Below are 25851 nucleotides of genomic sequence, written 5' to 3'. Positions count from 1 at the left end.
TTTTTTTTTTTAATCAAAATGTATGGCGTCAAATAAATTAATGAGGAATCTAATAAATATTTGTAGTCATAAATATTAATCAGAGAAAATAAATTGTTTTATATTATTTGGTGGTTTTTGGGCATTTGATTGATCATGTGTAAATTATGATCCCTAAAAATCATCATGCTTGCCCATTTTTCTGTTCCTTCAACTACCATAACGTTATGGGAGACCACCCAAATTCCAATTGCAACTATCATCTTCAATTAGTAGGGAATAAACTGATACGAACTTATAAGGTGTAATTTGATGGAGCATTTAGAAAAAAAAAAAAAAAAAAAAAAAAATTAAGTAGAAGAGAAAGGCGGATCATGAGTATATCACGTGCCGCTGAGACAATTCCTGCTACAAGTGCCAGCCAACACAAAATTTGGCAATCCTAGTATTTATTAACAAAATTTTAACGATAGTTAATAATTTAATTGAAACAAATCAAATTTCTTTTAAAGGCTTGTTTAGGAAGTGAGATGAGATGAGGATTTTGTGAATAATAGTGAAATAGTTTTAGTTGGGTATTTTTTTTTTTTGGTTTTGAGAAAGGAGATAGAAAATATTAAATAAAAAATATTATAACATTCAAATAGTGTAATAATATAGTTTTATAATATGATTTTTATTTGTAGATTTGAAACAGTTAGAATTGTTTTTTATTTTTTATTTGAAGGTTTGAAAAAGTTGTAATGATTAGTTTAAAAATTTGAAATAATTAATTTGAAAATCTTAGATATAGTTTTAGAGTGTATAAGTTTCACGCACTTTATTATTAAATAAATATTTTTTTATGTGCATTCCATATTTACTTAATTTTTAAAAAAAAGAATATACAAGATTTACTTACTCTATAACAATAAATATAATTTTTTTAATATTTATATTACTCAATATATAAATAATGATTATGAAAAAATCTGAGGAGAAGTCACTGTAGTGGGAGCAGCCGCTACACACCCTACATGGCATAAGTAAAATGACGAAAAACACTCTACAACATTCATTTTCTAAATTCAAAATTACTATAGAGTATGGACTAAAAGAGAACTGATGAGAGAGAGAGATCGAGATGTGAGAAAGAGACGATGAGAGAGAGTTGATGAGAGAGAGACTGAGAGATCGAGATGTGAGAGAGAGACCGAGATGGAGATGATGAGAGAGAGAGTGACGATGAGACAGAGAGCGGAGATGAGAGAGATAATGAAGATGAGAGAGATCAAGATGGAGATGATGAGAGAGAAACTGAGATGAGAGAGAGACGATGAGAGAGAGAGCATGAGGGATGAGAGAGAGTCATTGATGAGAGAGATGCTGCAGAGATGATGAGAGAGAGAGGAAGAGAGAGAGAGGTAGCTGTGTGCGTTTTGCAACAAAAGAAAAAATATAAATGAACAAGAAGTAACTATATAGTATGTGGAATGTGTGCTTAGCTAGAGTAACTGCTGCATAGCAATACCCAATAATTATATCAGTAATTAGGCTATTTTTTACGCTGGAAGCCGTTTTCGATCCATACAAACTGAGCCCAGTCCCCAAAACATTGATCGGCCCTCGTTTAATTTGACCTCCTCATCCAACGCTCCAAATCCATCTTACATTAAAGTTTGAACAGATCCTAGCCGTCCAATCACCGCTAAGGGTTTCTCTTTTCCTTCTCCTTACCACACTGCCTCTCCCCCCCCCTTCTCCGCACATCGGAAACCGCTTTTCGGACCAAAAAAAGGGGTTTCCGATTCATTCCGATTCATATCGCGCCGAGCCGTGTTGATCCTCGTTTTAGAGGTTCGTTTTAGTTATTACGTTCGCTTTCCTTTCCTTCCACCTTTTTTACTATTAAGTGTTACTGTGTGATAGAGATCCTCCTCGAGCTCTACTGTCCGTCTCGTTGATTGAAACGTTTCTCTCCCCCTCTTTCCCTCTCTCAAATTTGCAAATAAAGTTTTATTTTGTGATCTATTTGACCGCTAATCAAAGATAGCTCGGAATTTCTCTACATGTTAGGATTGCGTAACTTTCATTTCTCTTCTCGTAGTTTCTCGCCAACTAAACAAAGGTTTTCTCACGAAAAGATCGAAACTTTTGTGCTCCTTTGGGCTTACTTCTCTATAGTCATTACGTAGCTTTAAAAATTTGGCCAAAGTTCCGCCTGTCTCATAATATCTAAAATTTGGTGGATTTTTAAAATAGTTTGTAAAAATTTGGAGAGTTTTAAATAATATCTAAAAATAGTTTATTTATTATATCTGATACATTTCCTTGGTGCGAGAGTTTGGAGAATTTTAGAAATATAAACGCATATAATAAACCCTTGGGTTTTTATTTAGGTTGTCATTTTATGGGTTTATTCAAATTGTCATTTTAAGCGAGGAGATTTAAGTCTCCTTTCTCTGCGTACTGTTTTGATAGGTCTGTTGATGTGAGCCTTGTGCGTTAGATTAGATACATTATTATACGCGCGTTTTATTTTATTCAATTCATATTTTTATTTGATAAGGTCAGAATTTTTAGTAGGATTTCCTTTATTCGAAACAGTGTTCTGCTGGGAAACAAAGCTGTACTTCCTTAAAGACTTAGGCCGCTTGCTTTTTTCTAACTAACTTTTTTTTCTTCTTTGTTGTTTAATTGTAGGGGAATTCGAATTTTGAAGATAGACAATGGCTGGTGAAAAGAGTATCGAGAAATGTATCCTGTAGTCTTCTGTTTGATGATCTTAGCTTCTATGTCCAAGTATAAAATTGTATCTTTTAAGTCTCTGTATATACTTGCTATTAATTCAATAATAACATCTGGGCTGTTTGTACTGCAATAGAATTGGCTTTATCTACCCAATCTGTCATTGGTATTGGAAGATTGAACCTTTGGACGTGTAAATTTGAAAATTGCATCAAACTTTGTGATCTTGATGGAAAAGAAGAATCCCTCCCTTACAAACAGTTGATATTCCAAGTGTAAGTCATTATTCAAGAGGTAGTGTGGATTTGCGAATACTTTTCAGATGTTAGACTAGCCACATACTGTGGATTTGATTTTTTGGATTGATGGGGTGGGTTTAATTTTCTGAATTGACCTCATAACCACAGCCTGAATTGATCATGTTGCGACAGTCAATTTCATTTTTGTGGACTCATGGAAAAAGATCCTTGTTTTGGGGGTAAGTCAAAAAAATTCATTTAGGCTTTGACGATTTACTTAACTATATATTCCAGCTGAGCCTGGGGCTGCAGGAGGGTTGAAGTTGGAATCTGTTATAGAATTGCGTGAGCAAGAAGTGGTATGTCATATTTAGCTATTCGAATTTTTCCTTGTATTTTGTTTCTGTTTTAAATTCTGTTCGTTTATTTTTTTCTCAACTTAGAGTTTGGCTACAAATTTGAAAATCATTGAGGTTCAAAACCTTTTGTCATCTTTTTTGAAGTTAGTAGTTGCTACTTGTATCGGTTAAATTTATCCTTTTCTAACTTACTAGTTTTATAATGCAATGAGATTATTTTTTCTCTATATGATTAGACACTGCCCACTACAATACCTGCTTCTTTTCCTTTTATAGACTCTGTGAATTCTTGTCCTACTTGTTTTTAATTAGGTGCTCCCCTTTATATACTCTCCGTGTACTTGGGTTGTGCCCCTACCACTCTTTGATATAATTTGGCATATTTACTTATTAAAAAAAAAATGAGATTATGCTGTGTTAAAGTACATGTATTTCTTGCAGATTTCTGGAAATGACGGGGTACCATCTAAGTTAACCTCCTCTATACCTTCTTCAGCAGATGCTACCTCTAGCACCAAAGGTGAGACTGATCGTGAGTCAGTTGGAGAGCAGGGTGTTTTCCATCCACCTACTAGCTGTTACAATTATTATTACCCAGGTTAGATGTCAAAATGGTTCTTTGTCCACAACATTAATCTTTAGAACTCGTGAAGTTTTTGGGAAAATCATATGTAACGGGGAATAATAAAGCTGCATAGAACGCTTGGACTGATATTTTCTCTGTGTTATGTAATTGGTCTTATAAACCAAATCATGTGCTGCTCTGTGATGTAAAAGATCTATCATTATAATAATATTGTCTATCAAGTTAAACTCGTAAAAAAAAGTTCTCTATCAGGATTAGCAAAAAAATGAATAAGTAATTTGTTTGCTTGTTCAGATATTTATATGCAGAATATATTCTAAAATAATTTTTTCTCTCGTTTTTTACGAAGAAATAGACGAGCCTCTTTTAGAAGATAAAAATAGGGTAATAGAAGGTAGTGCTTCCCCTACCTGTTCTATGCCTCTTGAGGGAGCAGTAGGGTTTGACAAAAAAATAAAATAAATATACACCAAGTGTTAATGACCAACAACACAACTTCTATCTAAATAATTAAAACCCAAATTCCAAACCATATTTCAGCAAATTAATGCAAACTCAAACAGCCACATAATAAACCGGACACAGCCCACACTTCAACCCAGAATACCATATTCCAATTTCAATATTGACCTATACATTCACCAAAACCAACGTCAAACTCAAATAATCAATATATCAACCCTGCTTCCTGCCTTCGTGGACTCGCATGCTAGGGACCCGTGCGCCTTCCTCCGCGTCGATCTACACGGTCCTCCGACTTGCGTGTCCGATTACGCTAGTCTTCTTCCCTCATTCTCTTTAGGGCATAGCAGTCTCGAGTGTTGTGCTGGTTATTCATGTGGAACTCGCAATACGGGTGGTTTTCCTCATCTCGGGGCTGTTCTCTTCAGGGGCTAGCAACAATGGACAACATTCGTATAGCTGTTGAGGAGGTTCGGGATTTGTATGCAGGATATGGTGGGGAGGAAATTAGGGGTTTTTCGTTGGTGCCTTGTGAGGAGGAATGTCTAGGGTCGGGAGTGCAGTTGGGTACTGTGTCTGGGGATAATCTTGTTTCCCTGGTTTCTCTTCCTCCGATAAACAATATAGCAGGTTCATTATCAGATTGGATTCTGCACAAGGTTCACGAGATTCAGCATATCGTGGGGCTTTCACATGGAGGATGTGAAGACCAATTTAAAGCACTACTCACTGCAATTGAGGCGAGCCACTTGCTTGAAACCAAATCAAGTTTTAAGAAAAGCAGGGAGTTGAAGCGTCTTTCTTGGGCAATCAACTACGACGTTAAGGGTGGTAGCTCAAGTCGAGGAAAGACTAAAGAGAGGGCATTATGAAGACGTTGTTGTAGAGGGAGTTTCGGGTGGAGTATTAGTCTTACGGGAGACAAGGGGTTGTGGTTGGGGAGGTGTGTTCTATTCCAATTCGGGTTTGGTGTATTTTGGGTAGTTTTTCACGGGCTTTTTGGGTCATTAGGAGCTCTCTAGTATGGGCTAGGTATTTTCTTGTATACGTCCAGTGTAATTGGTTACTCCTATTGATATATATAATATTTTTACTTATCAAAAAAATGTCTTTAGATACTAAAAAAAAAGTACAGCTAGATGCTATTTTGCCTTTGACAAGATTTTGATACCTGAACTATCATCAATAATAGAAGGAAGGAGGGAGGGTAACTTGTAGATATGGGCTAGATTTTGAATTTGATAGTGTATCAATCATGCTTATGCAGTGGCAATCGTGGTGTCCAGCTGGTGTCAATGGTACTAGAACTTAACTGGCTCTGGTTGCACAAAGGTGAAGGATGACCTGGTTGAATTGATTCAGTTACATTGAAAGTTCTCTTTTGCTTAATTAACACCCCCGCCTGCCCCCCCTTTTCCCCCTTCCCCTCTTGAAACAAAAAGAGCTGAAGTATAATCTGAATGTTCGAGAAAAACACTGGACCAGCCTCAGCACCCTTGCATTATTACCATATCTAGCTATATACTTTGCCCAAATATAACATCTGAGACAGCTCATTACTGATATATGGACAGAAAGGGTTTTATCCTATTTGTTCGGAATTCTCTAGCAAACGTGGAAAAGTTTCTGGGAAGTTCCAATTTGTTTGTTCAATTTGCAGATGATGTTGAACCTGTTAGTATTAATTATTATGATTCTGAATTATCAGCTCTTCTATTCATTTTTATAGGGGAATATTTTTTGTTCTGTCATTTTCAGGATTTAATGGATCCTTTACTCAGTCGGATGATAATTATAATCTTAAAGGAGATGGTTCTCAGACAGTATGTTCTGCTACACATATTTTGTGAAATTTCTGATGAAACTGATTTATATACTGCAAACATGGCATTAGTAATTGAAATTAGTGGCTGTTTCCTTCTTCATTGGATTTTACTCCAGGGTATTCAAGACAATGGTTCAGTGGTCTATTATCTGCCGGGCTATAACCAATTTGCTTCTGGATCTCTTGTGGGTGCTGGTGGCCAGTGTGCTGGTCAGCAACAATATTTTCCTTCCTCAGGATATCTTCAGCAACCTGTTTCCTATGGATCAGAAGCTGTGCCTTGTTATTCATGGGACCCAACATTTGTTGGGGATGTTCCAAATGGAACTGCCACTGGTGTTACAAATGTGAAATGTGCTTCAGGTTCTACTCCTCTTGCAAAGTCAAATGACTTTTACTCTATGAAATCAAATGGCAACACTGCTAGCAAAATTTCGAATTCTCTTCCTCATACACAACCTATCAGGACACTAAACAAGGTACTTTATGTTTGAAAGAACCCTCTTAAAAATATGATACCAATTTTGATGTTTCAGGGTATTATATCGGACCCTGCTTATTATTGTGAAGTGGTAAAAGTTCTGTGCGATCAGATTTTTGATAGGCTTGGTATTGCTTGAGTGATGCATAGGAGGATGGTGGATCTATTGGCTTGTTGGAGAGGAATCCAGGGTAATTGTCAAATTGCGGCTGTTTGGAAGATGGTGCCATTATGTCTTATGTGGTGTATATGGAATGAGCGGAATGAACGTTGTTTTGAAAATAGAGAACGTTCATTGGGAGGAATTAGAGATTGTTTTCCCATACATTGTTACTTTGGGCGTCGGCTATTGTATTGGATGGGATTAGTTTTCTTGCTGCTCTTTCCAGCGCCTATAACTTGTAATTAGGTGTTTTCTTTTGTATACTCCCTGGTACTTGGGCTATGCCTAATTATGTGGTTTAATAAATATTCTTACTTATGAAAAAAAGATTATCGGATGCATAGCTGTTCCATAAACTATAATTAAACTTTTAGCAAAATATTTAAGATTATTATTGCATTGCCTCTCTATCTATCCTATCCTTGGGGTTTAAGTTCTTTAAATTGGATGCTCCATCATTTATTGCAGTTAGAGAAGTCTATTGCATTCTACTTGCCCTACATCTGTTTCAGTCATCCCTATCAAAAAAACTTCATCGTTAAAGATTCTTTTTAATTTATAAGGAAGAATGCTTTTGTTGGAATTGATATGTGAAGGTGTTATCATTACCTTCAATCATGGACTCACTTATGTGATAGAATTGTTTTTTATTATTTGAACATTTAATGTTTCAGGTGCCTTATGTGGGTTCTGACTTCTCAAAAGGCCTTTTGAAGGATTACCACCCGATTGGAAAGTTTTCTTCATTTACTTACCAAAAACAAGGTCTGCTACCGCACAATGGTCAAATGAACTACAGACCAAATGGAAGAGCAGGGAATTTAAATGACAGGTATAAGTCAAGAGACAAATTCAACTGGACTGGAGAACTTGAAGCCTTGACTGAACTAACTCGTGGTCCTAGGGCACACGCCAAGAGCTCTCCTTTAGACTCATCGGGTGAAAAGGAAGCGTTTGGGTTCTCTGTCCATAGAGATCAATACAACCTTGACGATTTTCAAACTGATTATGAAAATGCAAAGTTCTACATCATCAAGTCTTATAGTGAAGATGATATTCATAAGAGCATTAAGTACGATGTTTGGTCTAGTACCCCAAATGGAAATAAGAAGCTAGATGCAGCATTCCGTGATGCTGAAGCAAAAGCCACTCAGAAAAGTAGCAGGTGTCCAATCTTTCTTTTCTTCTCGGTGAGTTGAAAATGTATTCTTTTGCAATAAATCTTGCCCTTTTTTGTGTGACTATTAAGGTGCCGTTTGGATAATGAGTTGAAATAAGATGAGTTGAGATGAAAGTTGAATAAAATATTGTTAGAATATTATTTTTTAATATTATTATTGTTTTAGGATTTGAAAAAGTTGAATTGTTTATTATATTTTGTGTGAGAATTTGGAAAAGTTGTAATGATGAGATGAAACACTTTCACTATCTAAACATGGCATAATTCTAAATTTTCCCGATTCTTTGATTTTGTAACTAGGATGCTTTAATAAGCTAGCTTCTGTGCTTTTTCTTCATCTCTATTTCATCGGAGACTTTTGTTGCTCAAGAGCTGGCTAGAAGATTATAGTATGGTCATTATTTTGTTGATGCTTGGAGGAAGATAGAAGATAGAGTCAAGAAGATAAAAAAATTGTTTGAATAGAAATAGCAGACGTTACTGTCATGGTTTGGGATTTTGTTGGTTGTTTCTTTGTTCTTTTTAAATTATGTGCAACTGTGAGCGTACATTGATTTTTGGAAGTGGGCAGATAGATGTAATCTATTAAAGATGACCATACATACCTTGAAGTGTTGCCTGAAGTTGTGTATCTCTTGTATACTCTGTACTTGAGTTGCACTTTTTGCACTTATCAACAAAGATTTACTAGTTGTGAAAAAAAAGGTGTTGCCTAAGGTTGTATAACCACTTCACCGTTCATTTTCCGTTTCTCTTCATTGTAGGTTAATGGAAGTGGACAGTTTGTGGGCGTTGCTGAGATGGTTGGGCAGGTGGACTTTAATAAAGACATGGACTTTTGGCAACTTGACAAGTGGAATGGGTTCTTCCCAGTGAAATGGCATATAATAAAAGATGTTCCTAATGGTCAGTTGCGGCACATTATCCTGGAGAACAATGATAATCGGCCTGTAACCTTTACCCGGGACACTCAAGAGGTATTACTCAATTTTCCTCGTTTATTGCACTCTACAAGTGCTTGCTGCTTTCAAAGTGTACCCGGTCTTTTTTTTTTTTGCCCATTTTTTTAATGGTGTTAAACTGGTGTCTCTTGTCTTTAAAAAGAAGAAAACATGAGTCAGCTCCCTAGATTGGAAGGATTCAGCATTTTTTGATATGCAATATTCTTTGAATGTCACTTACTAGAAAAAAATGTTTTCATATCTCTTCCATTTTTTTTCTCTTGCTCATTTTAAAATTGAGACACTACTAGGAACCGAAAGGACTAAAAGTTGGACACTAATTGCATGTACATACTTCTATATATTTTCTATAATTAAAATTTATGCATGAAACCTATCACCTTTTAATTCAAATTAAAGCATAGTTGAGTTGACTGGGTTGCTTTATATCAAAATTTATTAAGAATTTCATTCTTGTGGTTTTTAACATGTAGAACTTACTGATAAAAAGAAAAAAGTAAACAAAATGTAGAACTTACCTGAGCTGAATGAAAGAATTGTATTAGGTGTTAATTACATGGACCTTTTAGTTACTGAATCTTCTTTTGTGTCAAGTGTCCCCCTTGTATACTTTCATGTGTACTTTTGCAATGCCAATATTTTATTACTTATGAAAAAAATTTGAATCTCTTTTATGATATGTTATTATTTAAATCTTGAACTTTGTTTCTAAGCAACAAAACCTTGTATTAATGAAACTTTAACCCACCGATTGCCCAAGGAACCTCTCTCAGAATTGTTAACATTTTATGCTTCTTATTTATTAGGACTGTTGTTTTTGTTATTATACTTTGCAGATCGGACTTAATCAAGGCTTGCAGATGCTTTGTATTTTTAAGAGCTACACAGCAAAAACATCTTTGTTAGATGATTTCAAATTTTATGAAAGTAGAGTGAGGTCTCTTCATTCCAAGAGCAGTAAGCCTGCAACTCTGCAAATGGATATGTACAGTAACGGAGATTTTTCTGTAAGTTACTTTCCTTTTGAATAATGCTACAATTTTTCCCAGGGCAGAGGACTCCTTTTTTCATGAATGTTTTTACAAAATGGCAGCACTAATATGTTATTTTCTGTTGGTACAACATAGTGTACTTGTTTTAATTGGGACCTTGAGAATTTAAATAGTGTGTTTGCTTTAAATAGCTTTGATTTTTCTTTTATTGAGACCTAGACGATATTTGTAGAGGAAGGTGGGTCTTGTGATTAATTTTTACATCAAATTACCGAGAAGGAAAAAAATAAATTTCAAGAACGTTTTTTTTATATATTCTAATGGACAACTTTCAGAAAAAAGGGACAACTTCTGCTCATTTTGCCTCATTTGCATCTCATCTTCTCTTCTGTGTTCCTTTCTCCTCATTTGCATCTCATCTTCTCTTCTGTATTCCTTTCTTCTCATTTGCATCTCATCTTCTCTTATGTTTCTGAACCATAGTTAATCTTTTAATTGCTTAACTCTTTTATATCATAAAATTTTACTTAAAAAAAGACTTTTATGTCATTTCCTGATAGTAAGGAATTTTGCTTGGAATTGTTGTGAAAACTAAAAACTTCACCCAATCATGCAGAATCATGTTAAGGTTAATGGCTGTCTTGTTCCTCTTACATGCATTAGAAAGGAAATCAAGGCATTTTTATGTTCTCCGATTCCAAACCGTTTTTGCTCTTGCATTGAAATTTTATTGATGCTATTCTCTTTTTTTTCTCTCTCTCAACAGAACATTAAACCAGGAGAAAGGAATATTGAGGTGGAATCTGGAGGCATCAAGAGAACTACCAATCCCAGTTCTCTTATCAATCTCACAAAAAATCTTTCCCTCAATGCCTGCCCTGCCCCTCAGAAGAGTATTTCTGTAAAGAATCCTCCTACAGATAATTGTATTCCTTTGGTCTGAGCAGCGTCGGCATTTTAGAGTTTTTAGGTGTAGTTGTCAAGATATAGGCTGACCGCCACCCCTTCTTTTTTCTCCCCTTCGTTTCCTGTTCAAATTTATTGTATTTTCAAGTTGTTGCGTGTTTTCTTTTTATGCATATCCTTTGAGTCCTGCCAAATGTTAGTTGAGATATGGTTTGGGTAATTAGTTTGTAGTTTTGTGCTTGAATCAAGATTGCATCACTGAGATGATGTTAGCATTTTGTTTCTCTCCATGGAAATGCTATCTTTATTCAACCTTTTGGATTTATTACGGTAATGAAATGGTGCAAATGAGACAAATGCTCTTATGTTGTTACTTGAGATAGCAGCTCATAAATATAGATAGATACTTGCTTATCTGATCATACTAGACCTCTTTATGCCCTTTATGACTTCACTCGTCTACAAGGATTTTCAGCAATCTTCCTGTTCATCCATGTATTTTTTGTCTACATCCCTCGAATCTTTTTAAATATATCTTCACTTATTTGTTTTGGCCAATTTTTAATGATAAGCATTATACTCCTTTATTTTCAATGAAGGGACATCGTCAATCTGAAAAGTTGCTAAGTGCCATGATTATCTGTGGTTCTTCATAAAGAAAGAAACAATAGACTTAACTGTTGAAAATATCAAAAAAATGAAATTGAAACCCCCCAAGAAAAAAAGAAAATAATAGAAAAGGCACTCAACGTATCGGTTCGGAAACTAACAACACCGCGTCGAAACACTAGCTAAAACCCTTAAACCCTGAGCCCCCCAACGTTGAGAATAAATAAAAGAGGTAGTAATTATCATTTTCCATTTAAGAGAACCCCTTCTTCTTTTTTTAAAAAAAGAAAGAAAGCCCCTGCTTGCAACTTCGGGGCTGTTTAGATCCATGACGGCAAATCCCAAGCACTTGTTAGACATAAGCGCCGACGAAGAGGAACAACAGCAACGAGTATCTATGAGCCCGAACCCAGGAAATGGAATTCAACGCTACCTGGTCGCGATCGAGTATATTGGGACTCGTTTTTCTGGGTCTCAGCAGCAGCCTAATTTCCGTACGGTTGTTGGCGCTCTTGAGGTACGTTTCTATGCTTCCGTTTCTTTTGTTTTCTGGAAGTTCATTCCCATTTTTTATTTTATTTGGCTAGTGGAAGTTTCATTTTTTTGCTTCTTAGAAAGCAAAAAAGTACTTTCCAGATGATAGAGTTTTCTCGGTTTTCAAATAGTGAGATCCTCACGACTTCATATTTTTTTCCCTTTTATCTTCTATTGTTTATGACATAAAAAATCTTATTTTTATTGCTTATTATCTGTTATTTTTATTTATTTATTTTGTTATCCCGGTTTTATTATCAAGTAAACGGAGAATATGTTATGGTATGTATCAGTACAGTCCCTGCATTTTGTTTTCGTGGATGTTATTGGATGAAAATGCTAGTTACTGTTTCGTATTGACTGATTGGCTAATGTTGGGTGTCTTATGGTTGGTGCAGGAAGCTTTTCGTAAATTTATTGGCCAGCCAGTTTCAATTTGTTGTTCAAGTCGAACTGTAAGTTTATACTCTGCTACCCGATTCATATTATTTCTTACAGTAGGATATTTTCGTCATTGTAGGCTCGTGTTTCTTTCCTTTTTTATAACATGGAACCTCACCGAGACCCTTTGGACTCACACTTAGAGAGTAAACCCCAGACGCGCCCTCTTGAATTGTGTATCAGGTAATCTAGGAGAACTCCTAGGGAGAAATCGGACCCAAGATGTCTGAGCCTACAATTCATCTCAAGCCCGTCCTTTGACCATCAGGCTACACTCTGGAGGGTAGCAGGCATCATGTTTTTAATAGATTTAGAGACACATGTATAGTTGTTATTTTGTATCTGCATTGAAGCAATCTTCCACCGATGGGATTAATGTGTTTGGGCGCAGCAAAAATAAGCTCCTTGTCCATGTTATATGTCTTTGTTATGCCCAACCATGTGGTACTTTTATATAACATATGAGGTGCAGGGATGTCTACTTTCTTATTATTGCAGGATGCAGGAGTGCATGCCGTATCAAATGTTTGTCACATAGATGTTCAGCGCATAAGCAAAAGGAAGCCTGGGGAAGTGGTATGCAATCTATCAGTTATTATGAGAACGTATGCTGTGCACATGGATGCATAAGTAAGAATGTTTAATTTAAGTTGAAGGCACCAGTAGGAAAAGTGAAAAAGGGTACCCCGCTACCAATCCAAGTGGTCTCTCTCTCCACACACACACACACACACAAAACAGCTGATCTTTGAGGATTTTGATCTGTGGATGAGCTTTGCTGTTTCAGTTAAACTATCAGGGCTCTGGAATTATATGAATTTAGTACCAATTTCTGAACTGCTCTTCATTTTTTTGAAATGCAGTTACCACCGCATGAGCCTAATGTGGTCAGAAGAGCTGTGAACCATTTCTTACAGGTGTGGCGTCAAGAATTCTATGACACAACGTTTTCATCAACATAAACATTTATGCTTGTTATGGCCATTACAATATATTTATTCATATTTTCTGGATGTCCTAATTCCATTGCCATTATGTTGGGTGATCTGTTAATTATGGTACAAAACATTGTTCACATTCAATCTGTTAGGATGTGGATGAGTCTGTTTTCAATAGGTGGTCTTTTCATTGAACTACCTCCATTTAGATGAAGGTTTCGATAGGGCAGTTGCAATACAGAGGGAAAACCATTTCATGTGCTTCGATGCAATCTTTTGCATCAGGCTCTATATATAAGTTGTCAAAATCCAATGGAACACGTGTGAAATTGTGGATTTGAAACGCTTCCAACTGGCGTACTTTGAAGTTCATTTATCAATTGGGATCATTCTACCAATCTACTGACATTTTTCTTTTTGGTCCCAGAGGAATGAAGGTGATATAATGGTGATTGATGTCCGATGCGTTCCAGCTGATTTTCATGCTAGATTCAAAGCTCAAGAACGCACGTAGGTACTCAGTTAATGTAAACTACGTTCATGGTAGTTGCAGCTTATATTGGTAGGCACTTTGAGTTTTCATCACTTTCAACTAAGTTTTAGATTATATAGTGGTCTGTTGGAAGTAAAACTGGGTAGCTGCTAATGCCATTTGGCACATTATGTTAGTATCGATCAGAGAGGAATTGCCAGGCCTGGGATTAATTTGGCCGTATACTTTCCAGCAGTGAAGTTCAAGTAATTTGTTATTAGGGTTTCCTGATTACTGATATTGAATTCTGGATCAATGTCAGACACTCATTGTGGTTTGTTCTTGCCTAAATATAGGTTCTTATGTTTTAGTATTTGACTATTTTTAGTTATTGACATACGACGATGAATATTTAAATTTTCATATTGAATACATCATTTAGGTATTTCTACCGCTTGCTATCTGGGCCAGAGCCTTTGTCGATTTTTGAGAAGGACCGAGCGTGGCATGTTCCCGAGGAGTTAGACATTCTTTCTATGCAGGTTTTAACAAATATCAATGAGTTATGGTTGCCTAATTATAGTTAATATTCTTTATTAGATTAAAAAAACCATCAATCATGCAGGAAGCATGCAAAGTTCTTGTTGGCCATCATGATTTTAGCTCCTTTAGAGCAGCTGGTTGTCAGGTTGTTTCTGATCTATAAGATAGTTGGCAGATATTTTTTTTGTTTTGTGGGGGGGGGGGGGGGGGGGGGGGGGGGGGGGGGGGGGGGGGGGGGGGGGGGATACCACTCCTTTTGCAATATGACCACTGAAATGCCACAACTGTTATTTCCCCCCTTGGTAAGATATGACCGTTAAAATAGATAAAAAAAAAAATAGGTGACATGACACAAATCTAACGGTTGATCTTAAAGGAGGGGGCAAATTGCAAAAGGAGTGGGAATTTGAGGGTTAAAAATGAAAAATTTTGCAATTAGGTGATCATATTAAAAAGGGAGTGGTAGCTTGAGGGGGTAAAGTTTAAATTTCTTTTTATTTTTCTTTTTATTAATCCCGCTGATGTTTCAGGATATCTCTCAAATTATTTCCTCTATCCTAATTGATATATGACTTCAATTTGCAGGCAAAATCGCCAATTAGAACTTTAGATGAACTCAATGTTACTGAGGTAGTTTCAACTCCATATTTTCCATCAATAATTGAGAGGAGACAAGAGAATTTAACCAAGGCAGATGTTTGCGCAAGCTCTAACAAGCCTGAGAATGACATGCCTCTTAGATCCGTTGAGGGGGCGAGTGACTATAATGGTGGAACTGTTCTTGGATTTGGCGTAAGGAGAAGGCATCGTTGCTTTGTGATAACAGCACGGGCACGTTCTTTTCTTTACCACCAGGTCTTGTTCCTTTCCACATGTTTTCACATTTTCCTGCACTAGTTAGTTATTCTCTGTACCTTTATTCTTTTTTAAAAATAGTTTAGCCTTATGGTCTTGTGTTTGATTCTGCGTTGGAAGATATCCTTTGAAATTATTATTAGGTTTCTATTCACAAGCTAAAAATGGTCAAGGAACTTGGAACTTTGTTTTCTTGTCATGGGCTCTGTTCTTTTTCCACTTCTTGTAAGTTCTTATCTTTTGTAAGTGATTGGACAACTATATTCTTTTGCTTCTCCTCTTTTTAAGCTTTAAATCCTAGTTAGGTGTTTCTCTTGTGTATGCTCTCTCTACATAGGCTATACCCGTTCTTTTATTAATAAAATTTGTGATAATAAAGAAAAAATCTCCACTTTTTTAGCTTTATTGCTTATTGTAACATCCCAGCCTCACATTGGGAAGAAGAATAACTCATAGAGCGGGTAAAAGTTATAAAGTGATCAATGTTGGATTTGTGACTACTTGCTATGGAAATTGAACTATAAGTGATTTTAGGAAAACTTCTAATTAATTAGTCTTTTTGGGGATATAATGCAGATCCGGTTAATGCTTTCCCTGTGTTACATATGACATGACCCTAATTTGTAAGGCTAGTCATATGATACTAGAGCACTGCAGACATGACCCTGATGAGGTTGACTAGAATTTAAGAGGGGAAGCATGTAACGGCCTAGTCCCACATTGCAAAAAGAATAGGGTAGTAATAGGGTTACTACCCATCTACTATCTATCTACTACTTAATAGTGTTTTTATTTTTTTATCATTTTATTTTAAGTATTTTTTTAACATCCTTAATTTTTAAGAAAAAATTAAAAAAATATATAAGTTTACTAATAATCACTTCCTTAACCATGAAGTAAAATAAAAAATTAAAAAAAAAAATCAAATACAAAAAAAGTAGTAAATGAGTAGTAATAGAGTAGTAACTATATCATTTTCCAAAAGAATAACTCGCTTACAATGGGTAAAAATTTTTGAGAAGTAAAAGATTCTATTCAAGTGTGTAAAAGTTACAAAGGTGGTGTCATGCTGCTTTTAACGACTTCTATGCTGCTTTTTGCAGCACTTAGCTTGTAATTAGGCTTTCTCTGTATACTCCTTGTATACTTGGGCTTTGTCTATTTATGTGGATTAATAACATCTTTTCTTACTTATAAAAAAAAAAAGTTACAAAGGTGGTGTCATACGCAAGTCTCACATTGACTACTTATTAAGAAAACTTGGCTTTATGAGTGATTATAAGGGAGCTTCAAATGACTAGTCTTTTTTGAAGTTGTAGCGCAGATGTAGCTAGCAATTATTTTTGGTTAAGTAGCTTAGTTTAGTTTATTCGTGACCAGCTGACTGAAGCTGTTCCAACTTACAGGTTAGACTGCTCGTTGGTGTTCTAAAAGCTGTTGGGACTGGAGGATTAGCAATCTCGGATGGTGATTTCACCTCTCTATGGCTTTCTCATTTTGCATATTTATATCTAATACAAAAGTGTTTGTTCGAAGTCTTACTTTGGACTGATTTCTGCATCTTTCATATACTTGGAGTAATTTCAGTTGAAAGAATCCTAAATGCAAAGACTGTGACTGCTGCTAGTCCCATGGCCCCTGCCTGTGGTCTCTACCTTGGGCGTGTAAAATATGATCTGCCAAGAGAGGAGTAAAAGGAGCCGTGGTTTTGACTGAAAAAAAAAAAAAAAAAAAAAAAAAGAAAGAGAAAAAGAAAAAGAAAGGTACTGCAAAGTCTACCAGCTGCAATGATGCCCAAGACAGTCAGCATATTTCATTTCAATATGGCCCAGATGCACTGAGGCTTTGAGAGATTGGTGATTGAGGCGTGGGAAGGAAGTGCAAAGTTATATTCTGCAACGTAATTGTGTGGAATTTGTAAGCACCTCGATGTGCAGCTTGCATCTCCAAAATTAGTGACGATTGAGAGCTTATTCTTGTGTAATCTTTAAATGACTTTCTTTATGGCCGACCACCATACACTTGTATTGCATGCAGGAGAAATTATGAATAAAATAAAAGTCCCCTTGTAGCTAAGGCACAATTAATTAATTCTTGTAAATAAGATATAGAAAAAAGGCAAAACCAAGGAGAGTAGGCAGTACAATTTAATTAGATAAAGCCAGCTTGAGTTACTTTGTGGTTTAAATATTCCTTGAAAGTGAAAAAAGAAGGGGAATATTGGTGGTCTTAATTCCCAGCTTTAACATTATGGTACCTGATCATCCACATGATCATGCATGCTGCAGGCTCATGAATTCCTTTAGCCAACCCTAAAAGTTTCATGCTTGTTTTTAAGTAGTTAGGCTATGGCTTATAAATTTTTTTGAAAACATATGAAATTAAGAATCTTGAAATTAGATTATATATAATATAAATATATATATGGCAATTTGCAGTTTAAGTTCAAGCACATGGGTTATTTGTCCTACATTGGGGACAAAATAAAGAATTAATGTGCTGTTTGTCATTTAGAATCTTGTCTTTACATGCAGGGCGGCCTACGTACACATGCATTTATATACACAACTCAAATCTATCCGCCAAATCATAAAATTTACACATTTTATAATGTCATAAAAATGCTGATCAAGCTCAACATGACAATTCATTTCCAAATTTTCACTAACAACATTTGTAAAGATCTTTCAGTTTAATGAGGAATTCTTCTTCCAATTACTTGATCAACTACTTGTAATCCACATATTCAAAAGCGTGCATCCAGGAACTTTTAGGCTGCATTTAGATGTTGAATTGAGTTGAGTTGAGTTGAGTTCTTTATAAATAATAGTGAGTAGAGATAAAGAAGTGAGTTATGTAGGGTCCACCTGAAATGCGTTTAGATGCATTTGGATGTTAAGATAAGTTTATATATATTTATGAGAAGTTGAAAAATGTTGTGGGTCCTATGTGTAAAGAGGTTTTAAGTTGAGATGAGTTTAGTGATTTGATAATTAAGTATTTGGATGTTAAAAGAGGTCTAAATTTGAACCAAATTTAGTTGAGCTGAATGCAGTCTAACAACCAAACGAGCATCACATTATTGTATTAAGGAATAATTCTGGGGTTTTAGGAGTAGCCAAGAAAAGGTTCAAGAAATAGGACTTATACTATATATATATATATATTTGTCAAGTACTCCTCATGATACGGCCTGCAAAATTCAAAGTATTATCCTATATATACTTCCAAGTTAACAACGCGTGCAAGCATACGACTTCAAAATTCGAAGGAAGCTGCTTTAATTTATAATAACTAACGTGCTATATAAATTAACTATATATATATATAATATGTATATATATATATATAGAGAGAGAGAGAGAGAGAGAGAGAGAGAGAGAGAGAGAGAGAGAGAGAGATTTGAAAACGTCTCCTTCGATCTTAGATGGACCTCACTATCATTAATTGATTCATATATATTCTTAATCACATGCAGATAACGTGACGTATCTGAAAACGGAACAATATTGGCATGATTGTACCTCAAAGTAACAGATAAAAAGGCACGTGAGTACTCATGATGAACATGGAATTAGTCGATCGTCAACTTGATAAATTTGTGAGAAACCTCCAAAGGAAACTATATACCTACGTACCTTCCAAGACAAGAAATTCATGTACCTAACCCTTGATCTTATACGCTAAATCGCTAATGATTCATCACCCGTTATTTCGTCGGCTCCAAGCACCACTACTTCTACTTCCATACGACAATTACTGATCTCTCATTTCATGATTTCTTCTCTATAGTTCCTCCATTCACCATAGCTTAATTACCGACGTACGTGCGTGCTAGATCACTGCATAACCACCAGCTGTTTTTACTTGTTATATATCACACACACACAGATCCAGCGTATAATCAATTCATTATATATATACATATATATATATATATATATATCTGCATATATCTTCCTGGAGCTGAAACTAGAGCAAATATGTCTAATCTTCGACCAAGATCAACCACAGTACTACCCAAGAAGCAACCTTCATCATCAATAGCTGACAAACCCGCGGCTCCAACAACCTCCGATGCCATTCCCGACGGCACGGCGAAAGACCCTAATCTTCGACGCCAACGATCTTTCTCACAGCGTGCAATCTCCCAAACCCTAGAAGGCACAGCCAACCTAGCCAAGCGCTTGCCATCGGGCACCCTCTTAGCATTCCAACTTCTCATACCCGTCTTCACCCAGAACGGTGCGTGTGACTCCGCCACTCGCCCCATCACCTTCATCCTCCTTGTCCTCCTCGCCGTCTCCTGCTTCCTCGCATGCTTCACCGACACTGTCAAGGCCTCGGACGGAAAGGTCTACCACGGCCTCGCCACCTTCAAAGGAATTTGGCTGTTTGACATTAATCCAGACGACCCTTCAAATTCAGGCTTTTTCCCGGATTTGACCAAGTATAAAATAAGATTCATTGATTGGGTTCATGCAGCGTTGTCAATGCTAGTGTTTGGAGCTGTAGCTTTGAGAGATAAGAATGTGTTGAGGTGCTTTTATCCAACGCCAGGACATGAGACCCAGGAGGTTCTGGACATTGTTCCTGTGGGTGTTGGGCTCATTTGCAGCCTGTTGTTTATGGTCTTCCCCACCACAAGGCATGGCATTGGCTACCCCAGTGTCATGCCTGGAAAATAACTCTTTTTCTTCTTCTTCTTCTTCTTCTTCTTCTTCTTCTTCGTATTTTTAACTTGAACATTAATTTCTTTGGGAGGGAAGTATCATTAATTTACTTATAAATTTTTCTTCCTTCTGTTAATTTGACTTTAATTTTGAAGAATTGTAAGAGACACTTATTTGCCTATATATATTTTTTACGATCGAGCCCCGGCAGGCCATGATCAACTCAAGGCTAGCCATTGATTAAAATAATAATAATAATAATATTCATTCATAAATAATATATCTTTTATTTAATTACTTAATTTTTTAAAAATGGTTAAAGATGTTTAAAGCATATTTGAAAAAAAGAATGCAAATGTACTAGGAGACATGCCAACAGTACATGATGCTAGTGGTTGATGAATAGTGATGTGCCTCATGAAAATGTTAAGCAAACTAAACGAAAATTCTTGCGTATAATCCTTATTCTAACAATGAAGCTATTAATTAATTTTCGTCATGAGAATTTTATATACGATCATAGCCTTATTTGATTATACAGTTCAAATGAAATGAGATGTTTTGTTGAAAGTTAAATAAAATATTGATGTAATATTATTTTTATTTTTAGTTAGATTTGAAAAAATTAAATTGTTTATTATATTTTGTTTGAGAGTTTGGAAAAATTATAATGATTATACGAGATAAAATAAGATGAGATAGTTTAGTTTGTGTAACCAAACCAACATGCGTTTTATATTCAGAAACATTTTTCAAAAAAGCCACGGTTTTGTTGAGCATTGATGAAGCCGTTAATTACTTGGTTTTCAATCAAGATTGAGAGCTACTTAACCTGAATCCAGTTTAGTGATTATTGCGTTTGCATGCACGTTCTTGCAGCTTGTGGCATGTTAAAAGACTCCAAATTAGGTTGGCGGGAACTTTCTCCAACTTGCTAGTTTATAGGGGTGCTACCCATACCTCGCCCCTGGCATGGGGCCGGGGTGTTTGCCTCCTGGAATCTGGTCATGCACTTGCTAGGTCTATCCGAACGTCTAGGGCAGATTGGACCTCCCTTCGTCCACCGCCCACTCATGGCGAATAGACAACCAGAAAACACTAAAAAAAAAAAATTAAAACAATCGAAAATTCACAACAAATCGAAAAAAAAAAATCCCTAAACTAGTAAACTTTCAACATATATGAGTTCAAACTCTAAAAAGAACCAAGCCCACTTGTGGTTCCCTTTGCAAATCCAAGACCATTCTAATTTCAAGAAAGAGAAGAAGAAGAGGACATGGCAGCAAGAGGTAGAGAGAGAGCAACGTGGGGGAGGAGAGAACCAGAGAGGAGAGAGAAAAGAAAAAGAAATAGACTGGGAGTTTAGGTTTAAGTTAAACCTAATCCCAAAATAATGTTGTTTAATTTAAAAATAAAAATAAAACTTAAGTTGAGATGACATCGTTTTAATAACTATTATATATATATATTTATAGATAATTATAAATATTTATATATAATTATAAATATTTTGGATTGGGTTGTAAGAATGAGACGAGGTGCGGGGTATGGGAGGGAGCTCAGCCCGCTCTCCATCTCCTGCCTTTCACGGATGCGAGTGGGGCACCCCGCCCCCTCATCTAAAGGGTGGGGTAACCCACACTGCCTAGGTGGGGCAAAGCGGTGGAGGGCAGGCGGACAGGGTGCGGTTCCCCACCACCCACCCGGCCCTACTAGTTTATATAAAAGTCAACAAGTATATATCTATTGAAAGTATGAGAAATGCGTACTTTTTAAAAAATATAATTTAAAATATCATCACACGTCTCTTTTTTTTTTTTTTTTTAATGCTGAAGAAAAACATGAAAAATTTACATGTTAGAAGAATTTTCTCCAACCTAATGTGGAAGAAAACTGCATTCGAATGTAATTAATTGTAGATTTTTTTTCCTGGTATTTTAGCTCTAACGACCCCTCCTATAAATGCATTGATTATATATATATATGATCTTCTATATATTGAGGTTGAAAAAGACCCTGATGCAGGTCATCGATCATCAAAATGATAAGATCTAGAATAATTAATTTATAGTAGTACTATTGATACAGGGTTAAAAAAATTAAATAACCTTCAATTGTTTTTCCATATTTCTGATCTATATATATATATATATATATATATATATATATATATATTTGAGTGAGTTAAACAGAAAAAACACAAGAAGTCACATTCTTTGAATTTCCCGATCGAAATGAATTCCTTCATGTGTACTGTCGTATCCGTATATCCGTATACGACGATTGAAATACAGTTTAAGAAGGCGTCTTTCTCGTTGGCCCTGTTATGGTGGGACATGAGAAACAAATCATTCATGCATGCGAATATATATATATATATCACATGCATATATATGTTTTGTTTTTTTTTTTTTTGTAATTCTTAATAATTTAAACAAACGGGAGTTGATCATCTAGCTCTAGCTCTGATCAGTATACGTACGTACCAATATTCATTATTGCCTCCCAAATTAAAGCTGCTGCATGCATGCTATATCTTCCACAGAAAATGACAAGCAGCTTATTGCTTTTGTCCCGGTGGTTACGTTCTTTTCAATGCCCTTAATTGGATCTCATCTGCTTTGGAGCTTTAACAATGCAAATTTGACATAACACAGCAGACAATTTCTACGTTTATATTATAATATATTTCCCATTCTGCAAAACTATAAACTATAATTTCTTCTGCCAACACACCAAAGTACATGATCAGTACATTTACTAAGAGTTCTTCAATTGATCTGTTTCTCCTTTTTAACTTTTTCTGTAAGTTTTTTTTTATTTTATTGATATCCTAAGCTTTTCAATACTATATATATGTATATATATATATATACATGATCTGATCTTATAACTACGTATATACGTACGTTGCTGTATGTTTTGGTGGTCAAAAACAAAGAATTTAGGCCCTCCTACTCCTACTCCTAAACCACAAATATTTCAATGGTTTCTGCAGAAATATGCCCTATTAATTTAATCCTGGAAACAATACACGACTTAATTTTCATCCCTATAATAATAATATTACCGGGCGGGTACTACTTCTAATTTTACACGCTTCTTTTAAAACTATTAAAATTGATGACATGTACACTACGTACAGTACTCTTCAACTATCACTTATAATAAGTACTGTTAATTAAGTAGCTGCTGCTAGCAGTACTATCCGTTGATATTTGTCATATATTTTTTAATTTAGTTTAAAGGTATCATTAATCATTAATGTGCCAACTTTACAAGCTTAGTTAATTATTAGGATACCAAGATGTAAAATACTTATAATATTATATTATAATATAGATTAGAGATACATACATACATATATATATTACACACACACACACACACACACACACGGGTCGGCCTATAATTAAATTGCATGGAAAAGCATGCACTCAGGGGTGATTAGACCAAATAGCCTCCACATCCATACATGTAGATGGGTTAAAATTGATTTAGAACGCATCGAAAGCATTCTCAACCCAACATAGTTCCTCAATCCTTGACGGTATTCCCAATCAACCCCACTAGTCTCTTTCTCCCATCATACACATACACACACACACACACATATATATACACACACATATACGTATATATTAATTGAGCTTGCATGACTTGATCTACTCTGCTACCACAGCCGAAACAACTTGACCCCCCTCAACGCCTGTTCAGGTTCGCGCGCAGATATCTCTCTCCAAACTCTTATCATTTCCTTATAATTTAACGTACTGCATGCTCTTAAAAAAACGTGTAGGTTCCATATATAGGTAGGAGAGCATTTTGCACATGATCATCGATATGCCTTGCATGGCCTTCTTCACCATTAGTATTGCTGTTAGACGTACTAATTTCTTCGTTTTGTATTGCATATAGATCATTACAACTTTTCCTCTCCCTCTCTCTCTCTCCCCTCCCATTATTCTCTGTTTTTTTTTTTTTTAAGTTCGTCTATTTGTTTCCTGCATGCACAGGATTAAAAGTATCTCCCGGGTGTTTTTTTTGGTGGATAACATGATGTCTTGCAGAACCGCTATCTCAACAAAGAATTTCACGAAAACAGAAGATTCTAACTCGGATGTTCAATTTAGTAGCCAAAAAAACAAGACAAACTCATATACATCCGATCACAGTAGTACGTCTCAAACAGCTGTCTGCTTGTTTAAAAAATATCTTATTACAAGATCGCAGTATAACATGGGTAAAACCAACATGGATAGATCGCAAGTTATCAAGAGGAAAACTGCTGCCCGCCCTCTGTTGCCTCCTAAATCTGGTTGCAATTTGAATCGACACCCTTCTTTCTTAGAGCAAGGATTACTTCCAGGACTTGGGTATACTTTACTCATGAATTCATTTATATATGAAATTAATTTGAATAAATATTTTATTTATTTTCGTTAAAAATTGGTATTCAACGAACATGAACTCTTTAGCTTTTTGGTCGTGTAAATATATAGGTGTGATGTGTTACAACCAAATTTAACGGACGACAAGCCTTCAACCTCACAGCTTACAATATTCTTCGCAGGGGCTATTTCTGTCTACGACAATGTTCCTGCCGACAAGGTCTGCAACTTCATCATATATATATATAAATATATATATATATATATATATATTTCAAATTCACAAATATGCACTCTGGTTTGTAATTCATATATAATTAATTAATTTATGTGTCCCCCATAAAACGTTAGCTAGCTAGGCTCCTGATGGATACGTATGTGTATACATATATATATATATATACACATGCAGGAGAAAATATATTTGTAATTGTAAATTATATAACTGTTACGTAATCATTTTAAAAAAAGTAAATAATATACGAGATTTATATGAAAAAAATTAAATTTTTAATAATAAATTTTATTCTTTTTCAAAACGATTACATAATACTTATGATATTTATGTAATTGATAATTACACGTAATATATATACATACGTAGTTGAGCAGCTAGCGTTGAGTCCTATGATGTTAAAAGTGAGAACAATCAACTAGCATTGGGTTCTTAATTGCTATCTTTGTTTCCGTTTTCAGGCCCAAGCAATTATGCTCCTTGCAGGTGAAAGCTCTTTGTCAAAACCTCATGTTGTCACAGAAAAACCGACAGCAGGTACTGTAAATTCTAGCAGAGTACTGTACATACATATAAAGCGTGTCCATTCAAGAAATTTTCGTCTATATGGTATATTTTATTTTATATAAAATAAATCATGGGAAAATCATATAGATTAACAAAGCAGTACCCAATTGACAGGCCTTCCAATGGCAAGAAGGTATTCTATCCAATGTTTTCTTGAAAAGCGCCGGGGCAGGTAATTTAAAATTTACTGGATCTGCTTTGCTAATAATTTCATCACTAATATAATAAAAATAATAATAAATACTTACTAGAATCCAAGGTATACACATATATAGAAGATCAGTATTGTTCAGTACTTTTATATCTGATGTATATGTATCTATATGGCTTTTGTGTTTTGCAGGAAAATTAGCAAATCTCCTTATGCTCCTCCCATTTTAAGACATGATGACGATGAAGAAGACGATCTGGAGGGAGCAATGGATAATGGGTGCCACCAAACTAATAGCTTTATTCTTTCCCCTTTCCCTTCGCGTTTAGGTCATTTTTAATCTCATGTATCGGTTGATCATAGAGAGGGAGGTTGTTATTTTTTACAAGTACTGTGAGACATGGGCGAGATAAGGAATACGGACCGTGCCCAAGATATAATCTTATTTTTACAACCCTGTCATGAAATGAAGTACTTTCAATGAGATTATATCTATTCTGAATGGAGTTTCACTTTCTTAACAGATTAATGGCCGAAATTACTTCCTGATCCAGTACTCGTATATGGCAGAACAGGTGCAT

General features: G+C 35.5%; 3 protein-coding genes across 4 annotated transcripts; all 3 read left to right on the top strand.

Moving 5' to 3' along the window:
* Positions 1-1653: 1653 nt before the first annotated feature.
* Positions 1654-11173, top strand: LOC121257208 (YTH domain-containing protein ECT1). Of its 2 annotated transcripts, none has more exons than XM_041158143.1 (10): positions 1654-1815; positions 2662-2715; positions 3240-3304; positions 3746-3824; positions 6111-6175; positions 6294-6656; positions 7496-8011; positions 8766-8978; positions 9800-9970; positions 10722-11173. In XM_041158143.1, exons 2-10 carry the CDS (start codon positions 2688-2690, stop codon positions 10896-10898), a joined length of 1677 nt encoding a protein of 558 aa, XP_041014077.1. In that variant the 5' UTR covers positions 1654-1815; positions 2662-2687; the 3' UTR covers positions 10899-11173. The 2 variants fall into 2 exon arrangements, with proteins under 2 accessions (XP_041014077.1, XP_041014076.1); XM_041158142.1 differs by having other exon boundaries at positions 3746-3902.
* Positions 11174-11731: 558 nt separating this feature from the next.
* LOC121257209 (tRNA pseudouridine synthase A) lies at positions 11732-17346 on the top strand. The gene is made up of 10 exons (XM_041158144.1): positions 11732-11987; positions 12403-12459; positions 12944-13021; positions 13309-13362; positions 13811-13893; positions 14298-14397; positions 14481-14543; positions 14984-15253; positions 16660-16720; positions 16841-17346. Exons 1-10 carry the CDS (start codon positions 11799-11801, stop codon positions 16945-16947), a joined length of 1062 nt encoding a protein of 353 aa, XP_041014078.1. The 5' UTR covers positions 11732-11798; the 3' UTR covers positions 16948-17346.
* Positions 17347-19109: 1763 nt separating this feature from the next.
* Positions 19110-20052, top strand: LOC121257206 (protein DMP3-like). Its single transcript, XM_041158140.1, has one exon. It carries the CDS (start codon positions 19237-19239, stop codon positions 19939-19941), a length of 705 nt encoding a protein of 234 aa, XP_041014074.1. The 5' UTR covers positions 19110-19236; the 3' UTR covers positions 19942-20052.
* Positions 20053-25851: the final 5799 nt, after the last annotated feature.

Source organism: Juglans microcarpa x Juglans regia, chromosome 3S, assembly GCF_004785595.1.
Source record: "Juglans microcarpa x Juglans regia isolate MS1-56 chromosome 3S, Jm3101_v1.0, whole genome shotgun sequence".
Taxonomy (NCBI): domain Eukaryota; kingdom Viridiplantae; phylum Streptophyta; class Magnoliopsida; order Fagales; family Juglandaceae; genus Juglans; species Juglans microcarpa x Juglans regia.
This window is presented reverse-complemented; position numbering and strand designations above follow the sequence as displayed.